This window comes from Protomyctophum parallelum, assembly GCF_964188405.1.
Source record: "Protomyctophum parallelum genome assembly, chromosome: 3".
Lineage (NCBI taxonomy): Eukaryota > Metazoa > Chordata > Actinopteri > Myctophiformes > Myctophidae > Protomyctophum > Protomyctophum parallelum.
Genome location: NC_139698.1, coordinates 28,374,812 through 28,389,014, shown reverse-complemented (window position 1 = coordinate 28,389,014; position 14,203 = coordinate 28,374,812). Strand labels below are relative to the sequence as shown.

General features: G+C 42.1%; 1 protein-coding gene across 1 annotated transcript; it reads left to right on the top strand.

Annotated features, from left to right (window-relative positions):
• Nucleotides 1–8,670: 8,670 nt before the first annotated feature.
• On the top strand, nucleotides 8,671–12,221 carry LOC310856630 (uromodulin-like; the record flags this gene model as incomplete). The annotated part of the gene is made up of 7 exons (XM_083762101.1): nucleotides 8,671–8,874; nucleotides 9,623–9,787; nucleotides 10,090–10,229; nucleotides 11,228–11,470; nucleotides 11,729–11,888; nucleotides 11,988–12,057; nucleotides 12,202–12,221. 7 exons carry the CDS (start codon nucleotides 8,671–8,673, stop codon nucleotides 12,219–12,221), a joined length of 1,002 nt encoding a protein of 333 aa, XP_083618227.1.
• Between the last annotated feature and the right edge of the window lie 1,982 nt (nucleotides 12,222–14,203).

Genomic DNA, 14,203 nt, shown 5'->3' with positions numbered 1-14,203 from the left:
CTATTGGCTGGCCTTTACACAGCTCTAACTTTTGCTTGCAGCATGCTACAGTCTTGAAACTTGCTCCATGGACTTAGACCACCACTAGGAGCACGCTGTAATTGTTTAATTGCTTAAGCCCCGCCCCTCTGTATTCCTATTGGCTGGCCTTTACACAGCTATAACTTTTGTTTGCAACATGCTACAGTCTTGAAACTTGCTCCATGCACTTAGACCAAGTTGACCACCTCTCACACACAGGAACGCACATGCACACATGTGCACTCACACAAACACATTGAAAGTCAATGGAGAATATCGGGGAAACACGTAACTCTGTCATTTCTCAACCGTTTCAGACGTGGGGCGGCTCGCTGGAACCGCCTGAGCTAAACCAAATGGACCCATTAATGGTCTTAATGCCTGGCTTAAGTTCCATGGAAACACAACATGTTTACAATATTAAAAAAACGTCCTTACTGGAAACTCTCTGCTGTGTTTGGAATGTGAACCGACAGAGGATTCCTGTAACAGTGACTGACAGAAACCATGATTGACAGCTCATGATGTTGCATTGTGACTTGTGAGTTTGTACAGGTAGATCTATTTTCAGAATGAGGTCATTTGAAAGCATGCCTGCCCTTGATGCAAGTAGGGCAGGCCCCGAGTAGCAAGGTATGTCAATTATGAAGAAGTGAGAGGAGAAAATGAGCATGTGAAATTGCAAGTGTGGCATGTGGCGTGCAAAGGTGTTAACACTTGGCAGCCCTGTTGCAATGGTTATTATATTTAATTAACTTCCTTACTGGAAACTAGCTTCTGTCTTTGGAATGTGAACACAGAGAGCCTGAATTCCTGTAACACTGACAGAGCGGGATTGACAGATCATCGTGTTGCATTGTGATTAATTGTGAGCTTGTACAGGTAGATCATCTATGTTCATAATGTGGTCAGAATGTACAGAGAGGTCATTTAGCCCTTTGATATGCAGCTTCTCATTTTAGAGGGGGCAAATGCTGTGTTTTCCCTCAAAGTCCCCCATGTCCACCCTCAGCTCATACGTTCTGAAATTGGTGAGGAGATGCATGTTCTCCAGTCCCAGCCAGTACTCGCCTGATGCGTCTCCAAACCCAGCTTGGTACTGAGCCCAGGGTCTGTAGAAGTTAACAGTGCCGTCTCTGGATGACTGTCCACTTCCCTCCATCTGTGTCCATGTCACAGTAGACCTTGACAGGTGTAGTGGTGGGGTAGATGGAGTACACACCACTCTGTGTGGAGACGTTGTAGATTTCATCACATTTAATCGGTTTTCGATGGTGACGTATATGTCGATCAGTGTTGGGTGGATTAAAGGAAAGGTGAAAGGTGGAAAGGAAATGCCTCTATGTATATGTATATGTAATTTGTAAATTGATTAGTGGTATACTGTGGTTACTTTGCACACTGTTTGATGCGTATGTATCGTACCAGCATATGACGTCAGGGTATAACTGGTATAACTAGCTCTCAATGATGACGTTACGTAATAAAGATGTGGATTATAGGACCCAATGCCAGGGTGTAATTGGTTTTCGATGGTGACGTAATGACGATATGTTTTAGTGTTGGGAGGATTAAAGGTAATGCCCCTATGTATACATGTATACATGAATGTATACATGTATGTAATCTGACACCACTGCCATATCAAGCACAAGTAGTCATTACGTCATACGCTGGCCCGGCGCATACGCATCAAACGGTGACATGGACGAACCGTTTCAGACGCGGGGCGGCTCGCCGGAACCGGGCCTGTTTGCAGCATGCTACAGTCTTGAAACTTGCTCCATGGACTTAGACCACCAATAGGAGCATGCTGTAATTGCTTACGCCCCTCCCCTTACAGCTAAGACATCTTAGCATGTTAGCATTAGCATGTTAGCTTGTTAGCATTAGCTAGTTAGCATTATCATGTTAGCATTAGAATGTTGGTGGCTCACATGTAACCATGGACACTTAGTCTGAGAGGCTAAATGTCATCAAATGGTGGTCCGTGGCTCAAATGCTGCACAGACTTGGCGAGCTGCAGGCACCCAGTAAGATTTATTGAAATTTTGTTTCTAGTTGGTATTTAAAAATGTTCACGTATAGTTACTTACTTTACAAACCTTTACAAAGGACAAAAAAAAAACAACAACATTAGGACAGGGGGGGTGGGGGGTTCCTCCAGTGCATCTACGCCATCATCCACACCATACCATAGGAAGCAAAACGAAAATGAAAAACAAGCTAAAAGAAAAACAAACCAAGATAGCCACAATGTTGCACATGTCTCGAGCCCCTTCACATGTAGACAGTTTTTTCCTTTTTTTTTATTATCCTAGATCTGTCCAATCAATGGGGCATTGGGCCTTTAGAAGGATCCGAGAAATTTCGTCAGGAAAATAGTCTAATAGTGGGGCCCACACTACCTGAAAGGAAGCGTCGTTTGGCAGCTGTAGTGAGTTAATGAAGTGTCGTATTTGCAAGAAACCTAAAAAATGTTCTCTTGGGAGGTTAAACTGTGTCTGCAATTGTGATCAGAACACCATCTCTAAACAGATCCCCCAATACACGAAGCCCTAGTGAGTGCCAGGTCTTAAAAGATGGCCGAACTGTGCCCCGGTCCAAATTCATGGTTGCTATAGAGATTGGTATAAGCAAAGACCTTTAGTCTTCTCTCCCTACGTAGATGGTAATCTGTCGCCACACTCTGATAGAATTATAGATAATTGGATTGTCTCGTATCTCCCTATGAATCTTATCTTTATTACCGGTTCCCATAGTGAGTTTGGTGAGCAGCCCCACGAGTCCACACAGTTCTTATTGTGTAGATAGGCTTGTAGCCATTCCCAGATGTAACGAGCGTGACACTGACAGGCCCAGTTATAGAAGAGTATATTTGGCATGGCAAGGCCCGCTTTACTGGTTGGTCGCTGCAAGATTTTAAATCTTTGCCTGGGTCTCTTTCCATGCCAAATGAACTTAGAAAAAGCCTTCTCCAGATCTTTGACATCTTTTTTGGATACCCATAAGGGAAGCATTTGTAAGGGGTATAGAAAGCGGGGTAATATGTTCATTTTTATTAAACTCGCCCGTCCCATGAACGAAAGTGGGAGGTCATGCTACCATTCCAGATCTCTCTTAACCGCTGTAGTGACTGGGGCCAGATTCAGACGTGACAGATCTTTTAAGTTGGGAGAGACTTTAATGGAAGTTCTACAAGCTAAACTAGTTTTGTGTTTGTTTGTCAACGTAGCTTAAATAGTTGGTGTCAGTCCATTAAAACAGATAATTAAGTACATGATGAGTGATTCATGTCAGGATTTAAAGGAATGCAGTGTCACAATAGGGCTGAGGGAACATAGGCCTGTGGGAACTTGGGTAGTACAGTACTGAATATTTCACAAGAATATAACACAAGAGTCAAATGTACTGTAGTTTATTTAGAGAGTGAGAGAGAGAGAGAGAGAGAGAGAGAGAGAGACTGTAGAGACTGTAGGAACCGATAGTTAGATCCGAAATTGAATTACTGTAATGGGTGCCACAACTCACAGACAACTCACCCCGCAATGTCAGAAAGTGAAGACAACTCGCCGGGGTGAGTTGTCCAGACTTTCGGGGTGAGCTGTCCGTCCTTTCCCTTTACCAACTCGCCCAACTTGCCCCAGCGGAAAGTACAATTTACAATTTACAATTTAGGCATTTAGCAGACGCTCTTAATCCAGAGCGACTTACATTTAAGCAAGAACAAAAGCATGGGAATACATCACATAAAATAATTTATCATGAAACATGCGTAAGCTAAGAAAGTAACAGTGGAATATCTATATAATGAAACTATACATACACTATACATATAAACTATACATATTTACTACTATGCTATACATATGTACTATGGCGTGCTATGACTATATACAATACAATTATAGTGCTGTCTACATAACATGCTATAAGTCTGTGTCAAATGCTATCTAAGCCAACAGAAATGCTATCTAAGGGGTTAGGGTAAGTGCTATGGGCCATGATGGAGTCTGAAAAGGTGGGTTTTCAGGCTACGGCGGAAGATTGGGAGTGATGCTGCAGTTCTGACTGCAATGGGAAGTGCATTCCACAGTTTTGGAGCCAGAAGGGAGAAGAGTTTGGGACGTGAGCGTTGTCCCGGCGTTTTTAGTGAGGGTACTTCCAGTTTCCCTGCGTTGGCTGATCTGAGTGCGCGGGAGGGTTTGTAGGGTTCAATCATACTTGCAAGATATGGGGGAGCCATACCTTTGGTTGCTTTGAATGCCAGCATCAGAGTTTTGTATTCTGTGCGGGCAGCGACCGGGAGCCAGTGGAGGGAGCGGAGTAGGGGGGAGACATGTGAGAATTTTGGCTGGTTGAAGACCAAGCGAGCTGCTGCATTTTGGATCAGCTGGAGAGGCTTAAGTGCACATGCTGGTAGGCCAGTAAGGAGGGAGTTACAATAGTCGAGTTTTGACAAGACTGTTGTCTGGATTAGGAGCTGGGCTGATTCCTGGGTGAGGAATGGTCTAATTCGTCGTATGTTATAGAGTGTGAACCTACATGATCGAGTGACAGCTGTGATGTGAGCTTTGAACGAGAGCTGACTGTCCAGGACAACACCAAGATTCCTTGGGACAGACGTTACCAGGGCGTTGTCTACGGAAATAGTTAGCTCCCGCATAGGGCAGGACTTAGCTGGGAAGAAGAGAAGCTCAGTCTTGTCTGGGTTCAGCTTGAGGTGGTTGGAGGACATCCACTGTGAGATGTCAGCCAGGCATGCAGTGATGCGCTCTTCCACCTGAGTGGCAGAGGGGGGGAAGGATAGGAACAGTTGTGTGTCATCGGCGTAGCAGTGATAGGATATATTGTGAGCAGAGATGATAGTGCCAAGGGATTTAGTGTACAGTGAGAAAAGGAGGGGACCAAGTACAGATCCCTGTGGGACCCCAGTTTGGAGGGTTCAGGGGGATGATAACAGACCTTTCCAGGAAACCTGGTAGGTCCGATCGGTGAGGTAGGAGGAGAACCACTTTAGTGCCGTTCCACCGATGCCTAGCTCCGCTAGGGTGTCTAGGAGCAGCTGGTGGTTCACTGTGTCAAATGCTGCTGATAGGTCTAGGGGAATCAGTACTGCAGAGTGGGAAGCAGCTTGGGCAGCATGTAGTGCTTCTGTGACTGTACAGACAACTCACCCCGCCATGTCAGAAAGTGAAGGCAACTCACCGGGGTGAGTTGTCCAGTATTCCTTCTTAAAGATGTTATGGATTAAACACACATAGTATTAACCTTTGATAGCTCAATAACCCACACCTCCCGCCCTCCCATTTAAGATTCCATTACATTATTTCAAACAATTTGACCAAATTTGTAATAAGTTCTTATGGAACAACAAACATCCAAGAATGATCTTTAAAAAACTGCAGAGGCCGGTGGATAAAGGGGGTCTGGGTATACCAATATCTTGCTCTACCACTATGCGTTCACCATGAGGCATATGGTACAATGGACCCTTCCACCGGAAAGGGCCCCGCCGTGGTTTAGTCTTGAGAGCGCACTTTGTGCTCCTCTGACGCCTATTGAATGTCTCACAACTAAACTGGACTCAATTAGCAAATCACACCCGATTATGTCTCACATTCACTGGGTCTGGAGGAAAATAGCTTGTATGTTTAAGTTCAATCCCCTTCTCCATTGGTCAGCTGGCATCTGGCAAAATCCCAAACTTTAGGTAAAAAGCCCTTCCTCTGGGACCCATGGTATCAACGGGGTGTTAAGATTTTGGGAGATCTATACCAAGAGAACAATTTGAAATCATTTGAAGAATTAAGAACAGATTTTGGCCTACCACATAATCACTTCTGGCAGTACTTACAACTGAGACACCTATTGGTGAAAACCTTTGGTTCTCTCACATCACACCCCCCTAAAATTGACACAGTGGAAATTATTTTTTAAATATTCGGATTGGGTCATGAGGCTTCTACATACTATGCCATGTTCCTAGATGCCTCTGACCAGTGTAAATTCACAGCCAAGTTACCATGGGAAAGGGATTTAGGACTTACAATATGAATCACGCTGGATTAAAATATATTCTTCTCTACACACACACACATTCAAAATTATAAATAGAATATATTGGACACCATCAAGATTGTTTAGGGTCGGCTTGACTGATGGTCCTGAATGCTGGAGGTGTCAGGATAGAGACGGTACACTTTTACACATGCTTTGGGGCTGTTCCAAAATTCAGGAACATTGGACCGCTATACATGAAAGACTGGAGAGAATAGCAGGCCTACACATTCCTTTTTCACCCAGTCTGTTCATTCTGGGGGATCCTGCCACATTGAGGCATGTGGCTCCTCCTTTAGCTGAATGGATACAAACGGCCATCATGTCAGGTAGGAGGCTGTTGGTCAAGGACTGGAAGGCCCCATCTGCACCTGCACCGTCCCTCTGGGACGCCTCGATGGGACTATTGGCCGCTTACGAGTGACTGTCATACAGGCTGCTCAATAGAATGGACGACTATGACTTAAAGTGGGGCTTTTACCATATGCATGTATCAGGACTCTGATTATTTTCTTGCTCTGAGTGAGCTCTGAACGGGCTGCAACGTTGGAAAAATACTCTGAAGGAATATGTCTGGAATTGGGGCTGGGGTGGACTGCGGGATATTTCTGTGCATCTGTAATATTGTTTTGTTTTGTTATGTGTTTGTTCTGTTATGTATTTCTTTTGTTGTGTTTTGTCTCTGTCTATGTCAATGTTTTATATATATATAAAAGACAATTAATAAAGTACAAATCATTAAAAAAAAATAACCCACACCTCCCTCTCTCAGGTCTCCTGGCTGTGTACACCAAGGCATCCTCTAAGTACCGACTGTCTTTGATCAACCAACGCCCCTGGATGCAAGAATTATGATGACATAGAAAGATAAGATATGATTGGTGCATGAAATGCTGACACTGACAGTCACGTGTTATACTCTATGACAACAAAGGCATATAAATACTTGAACATGACCTCCCCAAGCTAGGAGAGAAGCCCGAGCACGAAGCCCAAGCACGAGTTCCCATGAAGTGGTGATTTTCAGGTGTGGTAACATGTGTTGTAATGAACTAGAGTTTATATATTATAAGAAAAATGTTCTACATCTTCAATGAACCATGCAGTCATTTGCATTGAGTCAGTGATTTTTACTTTTCTTAACAATGTTGTAGTCTGTCTAAGAATATTGTTTGTGTATTTTCAACAGGTTTGTGTCAGATCTCCAGGATGCGGACCATGATGAGAGTGTCAGCTGTTCTGGTGGTTCTGTTCATACAGAATGCTAGTGGAAACAGTGCAGGTAAACTGACTCTAATGTCCTCTAATTGGTATGGGCTCTATTGTATCCCATGCCTTATATTTGAGTTATTAACCCCTTATTATGAGTAAGTGTGCAGACCGAGGTTCTTGGGCAGAAACACAGGCTGTTATTTGTTTTCAGTGCCGAGACCCGAGATTCTTCAATATTGTGAAGTAAAATGACGGCATGTTATGAAATATAGCATATTTGTTAGAAGTTGAAAAGTAGGCTATTGAGTTTTAAGGACACTTTACTTTTAAATATACAGTATTTGGACCCTCAAACGCTTAACCGCCGAAAAACATTGGTCGTTTTTTAACATGCCTAGCTGATGCCATTAAAATAAAGGCTTTTTAAACAGATATACCACTGTTACTTTCTTAGCTTACGCATGTTTCATGATAAACTTAAAAAAAAAAAAAAAAACGTTTAATATACTACTATATTATAAAGGTTTTAATTAATTAAAAAGTGATTTCGGCACATAGATCTATGCAGCATTTCACTTTATAGACAAAATATGAAGTGAAGCACTGCATAGAGAATTATCCAGAAAAATGGAAACACTGATACCTACCTTAGCATAGATTTAGAGTGGGCAGCCTACATATGGTGCATATTGTGGGACCAAATACTGTATATTTAAAAGTAAAGTGTCCTTAGTTAAAACTCAATAGCCTACTTTTCAACTTCTAACAAATATGCTATATTTCACAACATGCCGTCATTTTACTTCACAATATTGAAAAATCTCGGGTCTCGGCACTGAAAACAAATAACAGCCTGTGTTTCTGCCCAAGAACCTCAGTCTGCACACTGACTCATAATAAGGGGTTAATAACTCAAATATATGGCCAGGCCATGAATTGCATTCACACGTATCAAACACTAATTAAACAAATGTTTGGTAGTTTTTTTGTTTTTGTCATTTGTCATTTTGTCATTGTGGTCAAATTAAAAAAACTTTGCTTGATTCGTGTTTGATACGTGTGAATGAGGCCAGAAGTCCCAACCTTTTGGTTTGTAATCAGTGGCAATCAAACTATGAAAATGGTGAATATCAAAAGTTTGTTTTTATAAAATCCTTCTGTAGTCTTAGTCTATATTCTTGAACCTTGGCTTTAAGCATAATGATTCATAACTCATAATCCCTATATAGGCACCTTAACTCTATGTCAATAATGTTCACAACCTTCAAAATTGATAGCCATAATGAATGACTAATTGCTTTCACAGACACAGGACCAACTTTCCTCAGCTGTGAATCATGTCATGATGAGGCTAAATGCCTGGAGTCACCTGTCAAAATGGAGAGAGGCGACACCTTCAGCCAATCAGTGTCCTGTGTGTGTAAAGATGGCTACGTGGGTGACGGCCTCACCTGTTACGATGTAAAGCTCTGCAGTGATTCCTCCTGTTGTCACCAAGGTTACAGATGGTCACCAGAGAATGGCTGTGTGGATATTGATGAGTGCTCCCTCCCTGAGGCACCCTGCACCCATGGCTCTCAGGTCTGTGTGAACACACCTGGCTCCTTTGAGTGCCTCGTGCATCCCTCCAGAGCGAGAAGATCTGTTGTTCAGTTCTCCTGTGGCAACGTGGTTTGTCCATTAGGTCAGGACTGTATCAACTCTCGCTGTGTCGATCCCTGTGATCACTACACAGTACTGAATGATGCCTGGAGAGCAACAGATTACCATGATGGTACCTTGCGCTGTGACTCGAGGGGAGTCAACTGGCAAGGGTGGTATCGACTGTTCCTGGGGAGAAGCAGTGCCCAGATGTCAGAGACATGTGTGCAAAAAAACATGTGTGGAACACATGCTCCTCTATGGATAACACAGCCTCATCCAGCAGTGTCAGAGGGAGTTGTGCAGCGCAGTGTCTGTGGTCACTGGGGAAACCACTGTTGTTTATTTCGATCACATCGCATCCATGTGAAGAACTGTCATAGGAACTACTATGTCTACAAGCTTGTGAGGCCAAATGGCTGCTACCTAGCCTATTGTGCAGGTAAAAGTGGTGTAAAGTGGTGTTTGTTGTATTGTATTATTATTATTATTATTATTATTATTATTATCAGTTTTTACAAAATATTAATCTATAATATTATATTACAAAGTTTGTTTGGTGACATTGAAGGCGTGAGTGCTTGTTTGATAAAGATGTGCTTTAATAATTCTCCTTTGCTTTTACCTTCCTATAGATTTCTCCTCAAATTATCCTCAAGCTTCAGTTTCTGACCTCATTTGTGGTCAGAGTCAAATCCAAATTGGCCTGAATCTATATAACCTGCAATCCTCTGGTCTGAATGGATCCTCTGGTCACCTGGCCGACCCACAGTGTTCATCATTCACAGAGCGTAATGGAACAGTGTGGTACCAAGTGGGACGTCAGGCTGACACCTGTGGGAACATATTGACGGTGAGGATTTGTCTGATAATATGTTGCTGTTTTACATGATTGTCTTTGTCAGCTGTAAAGTCAGTTTTTCTTTTGTGCTGTCTGCCACAGTGATGATGTTGGCCACAGTACACTATGACTATAGAGTTGGAATCCAAACTTATTTTTGTGGTTGGACAAATGTTGTTAAAGGAGTTACCATAAAATTATTTTGTCATTCTGTTTAATTATGAGGTGCATAGCCTACTGATACTTTGTATGCAGCAGAGCTATAGATGATTCACTGGACTGACTATTCACTTCAGTTAACCTCTGTCTTTCAGACCAACAACACCCATGCCATCTACTCCAACAGTTTGTTTATCTATCATGCAAATAACACCTCACCTCCTGAGAGGTTTCCCTTCTCTTGTGTCTATCCTCTGGAGACTAGCCTAGATGTGGCTATCAGACCAAACCTTGTGTAAGTACATTATTTTCAATAATGCAAATGACAGTGAAAACATAGTGAATATACAATTTATTGCAACATCAGGCCGCATTTACTATGAAAACGTGCATTTCCCGTCAGTTAGTTAGTTAGTCCGTCACCCCAGGCATGGTCATGTCTCGTGACATCACATGACATCACGTGACATCATCAGGGATGGAGATCCCTGATGGAGAATATTAATTATTATGGGAACGCTCATATATGGAGATCCCTGATGTCATCAATATTGGCCAGCAACTCTACATCCGTTGGACCTCAAACCGTCTCTTTTTTGATTGATATACCTGTCCATTTAAACTCTAGACGGGCCTGCCCCAAAGTTATTAGTGCAGCCGTGCCCGGCAGCCGGCGAAAACTAGAGTTCTCAACCGGCCCGAAAATTAAGGCCCTACCTGGGCCCGAACTCAGGTCTCCCATGGGAAATTCCAATATCTTAACCATGGACATCCTAGTCATTAGACTTTTGAGGCCATCAGGCTGAGGCTCTGAGCCACTTTGCTACATTCACCCCCCTGTAGACCTCCTCCCATGTGGAAACCCGATCCGGGTCATGGCATCAATGTAACGCACGGGATTCGAACCCGGGTCTCACTCGTGAAAGTCCAATCTCTTAAATTCCATTGGAAAACACTGGCATCTACTGACGCACAGTGGTATTTATTTGTACTGCAGACTAGTGTTACAAACTGAACTGAAATACCATAAAACATACAAATAGAGGTAAATGATAAACATTCAACATTAAGAACATGAACATGTGTGGTCAATGTTTCATATGTATCGCCACAAGTACACTGTACTGCATTGAGCAAACAGCCTCAGTACAAACTGTGAAAAGGCCATATATATTTTTTCCAAGACACTTCTTAGTTTGCACTGCAAAATGTGTCTGCTAACAGTGACAACTGGACACATGTCCAAACCAAACCATAGACAGTTTGATCCTTTAAATGCTGTTTCCTTGACAGGCTTGAAGGTGGTATTTCAGGTGTGGGTTCACCAGCCAGCGTCTCCATGTCCTTGTTCCAAAACTCCAACTACACAGAGCCTTACCCAGCAGGCCAGGTCACCCTGCCAGTGGGCTCTGCCCTGTATGTAGGAGTATCTGTAGAGGAAACAGATCCAAGGTTTGTGGTCGTTCTGGACGACTGTTACGCCACTCACTCCTCCAGCCCTGATGACGTCATGCGACACTTCCTCATTCAAAACAGGTAGGTTTCATTCTTCAGCCTCAGCAGATGGTTTGTGACTCAATAAACAAGAAATGAAAGAGAAGGTTAATTGGGTGGGAGTGTGGCATGGGGTATAAGGTAACTATGATGTGCTTGAGGTGCTTATTATTAGTACAGTGTATGAATGTAAAATGGTAATCCTTCAAAACAATAAATGAATAAGTAAATTAACGAATCAATGAATTAATGAAGAATGAGGGATGAAATAGTAATGATGTATTATTGTATTTTCTTCAGGTGTGCTACCGACCGTCGTCAGGTGTCAGTGGTTGAGAGCGGCTCTTCCCACCAGGCTCGTTTCTCTGCCCTGCTCTTCCTGTTCCATGGAGACTACAGAGATATCTACCTTCACTGCAGCCTCCTCCTGTGTGACCAGAGAGCCTCCTCATGTTCTCCTGTAAGTTTCACACTTTCTTTCCACACTCTACTGTTTCACACCAGACAGTTAAGTCAGTAGCAAACTGTGTGCTTACTGCTATTCCTTCACCATTCACAGGTTTGCTCAGGGAGGCGTCGCCGCTCCGTTTCCACATCCTTCACACCCATCACCATTGGACCAATCAGCTGTGAGTATCAAGAACAACAATAATAACAATAATAATAATATTATATTTTATTTTATTTGTATTTATTTATATTTGACATCTCAATATAATTAAAGTTGATAACATTTGTTTTTGTTTTGTTTTCTCTTTGCATTGGATCTTTAGGGGACAAGCTAGTGGAGTGAACCAGTGGACATCTTTAAATGATTCCAATATATTCCATTTGCTTACATTTTATATGATGATGACAAATGATGATTTGTTTTTGGTGCGTAGGATTCATAAATATGCTATGATTAATCTAATGATTAGGTATAACTAATCATTAACAATGTCTCATTTCTTTTTTTTTCTGAAAAAACAAAAACATACTGCAAATCAATAATTATGATAACAATTAAATGGTATTTTGATTGATTAAATAAAATGCATGGAATGGCAAAATCTGTGTCTGCTTCTTTAAGGTTCTAGTCCCAAATAAAACATTCATGTAAATGTGGAAATATGTGAATGCAATGATACATAAATAAAAACATAATGTAGCCTCAAAGTTTATAAAAGTGCTCTAAAAGAAATAATGGAGTATTTATCCTTTATAAATGTCTGTACATATATTTGCTGTTACTGTACTTTGTCTTCTTGCATTTGTGAGGAAAGGATATAATTGGTTCTATAGCGGCACTCAGTGGTTACTTTCAGCCATGACACTGTCACACAGAAAACACTTCAACATAGAAGTTGGCAAACTGAAAACGCTTTAATGATGGAAAAACTCAGGTAGAACAACTGGCAAGTTTGGATCATTAGCCTACAGTTAACAGCAGCATAATTTCAGACAGAGACGGTGCTACAGATTAGTTAACTCATTAGAAATTATCTCATTGCATGTGACACAGGTGTGTACGTACTGCCATAGTGCCATCTCAAGGTACAGCCAGGGCCAAATTAGCCATTGGGCTGGTGGAGCCGGGGCCCCCAATTGCAATTCTCATGACAGATCAGCTTGCCTGTGGATAAACACGGCCCTGGTCATAGCACAATATAGACCTTAGCTCTGGTCCATAGCCTTAGGACTTAAGGCTATATGGACCATGGGCCAGAGCTACTTTAATAGATCTGACAGTCTCATTAACTCAGCTGGGTGCCGAGGTGGAATCAGTCTCTCAATCAAGGCCATACAGAGAGGGAAAGGGGTAACCTCGCGTCACCAGACGTTCCACCTCGGAGGAAAGCCTGGTCTGTGTGTTACAAAATCGCTGTGTGATTCGATCGGGAGCGGATGATATCTTACATCATGTTGTAGTCAATGGTTTGTAGTAGTCAGACTGGAACCACAATCGGAATAAGAACTACCCAAAATAGTTTTAGGGCCTACCCGCGATCATAATTTTAGGGTCTACCCAATAAAATAGAATTTCCATGTGGGAAAGGTACACACTAGCTAAATAGTCTCTAGAAAGTATACTCACATTTATATTTATTTTGTATTTTAAAAATCAGCAAAACTACACACATCAAGGATTTTATTGGAGGCACTCGACATCTCGTGCTTCGCCACGCCTCTCAGCCATTATAAAATACAAGGTAAACTCACACCTCTTGTGGCTTATTGCTTTATAAATACCAGTAGAAGAAGAAGAAGAAGAAGAATTTTCATTTTCATTTAGTTTCACTGCATTATTCACCAGAACATATTTTTTGAATGGGCATTGTTAGCGATTCAGGGGCTAGAGCCAGCTACTGTATCTGTCGAACAGAGTCAAACTAAATGTAATGCCTCAGTTCAAATATGATTATTTTGGGGGCCACAGCATGAAAAGTGTGGGAAGCCTTGGTGTAGAAGTACAGTATGTACAACGTTGTACATAGTGTACACTATATACACGTGGTATGACTATAGAGTACAGTGTGTACACTACATAGTGTACACTATATGTGTGTGTTGGTATGACTGTAGAGCCCAGTGTGTACATAGTGTACACTATGTGTGTGTTGGTATGACTGTAGAGTACATCACGCATGAAAAAATAAAGAGGCCTGAGAAAGGACATGGATATTAAATATAGAATAAGAAAATGAGGGGAGGAAAAACTTTGAAACTGATATTAATCCTCAGTAAACCAGACAGTCTGCTGTGGAAGTAGGCAGCCTCGACTTTCTCTGATGT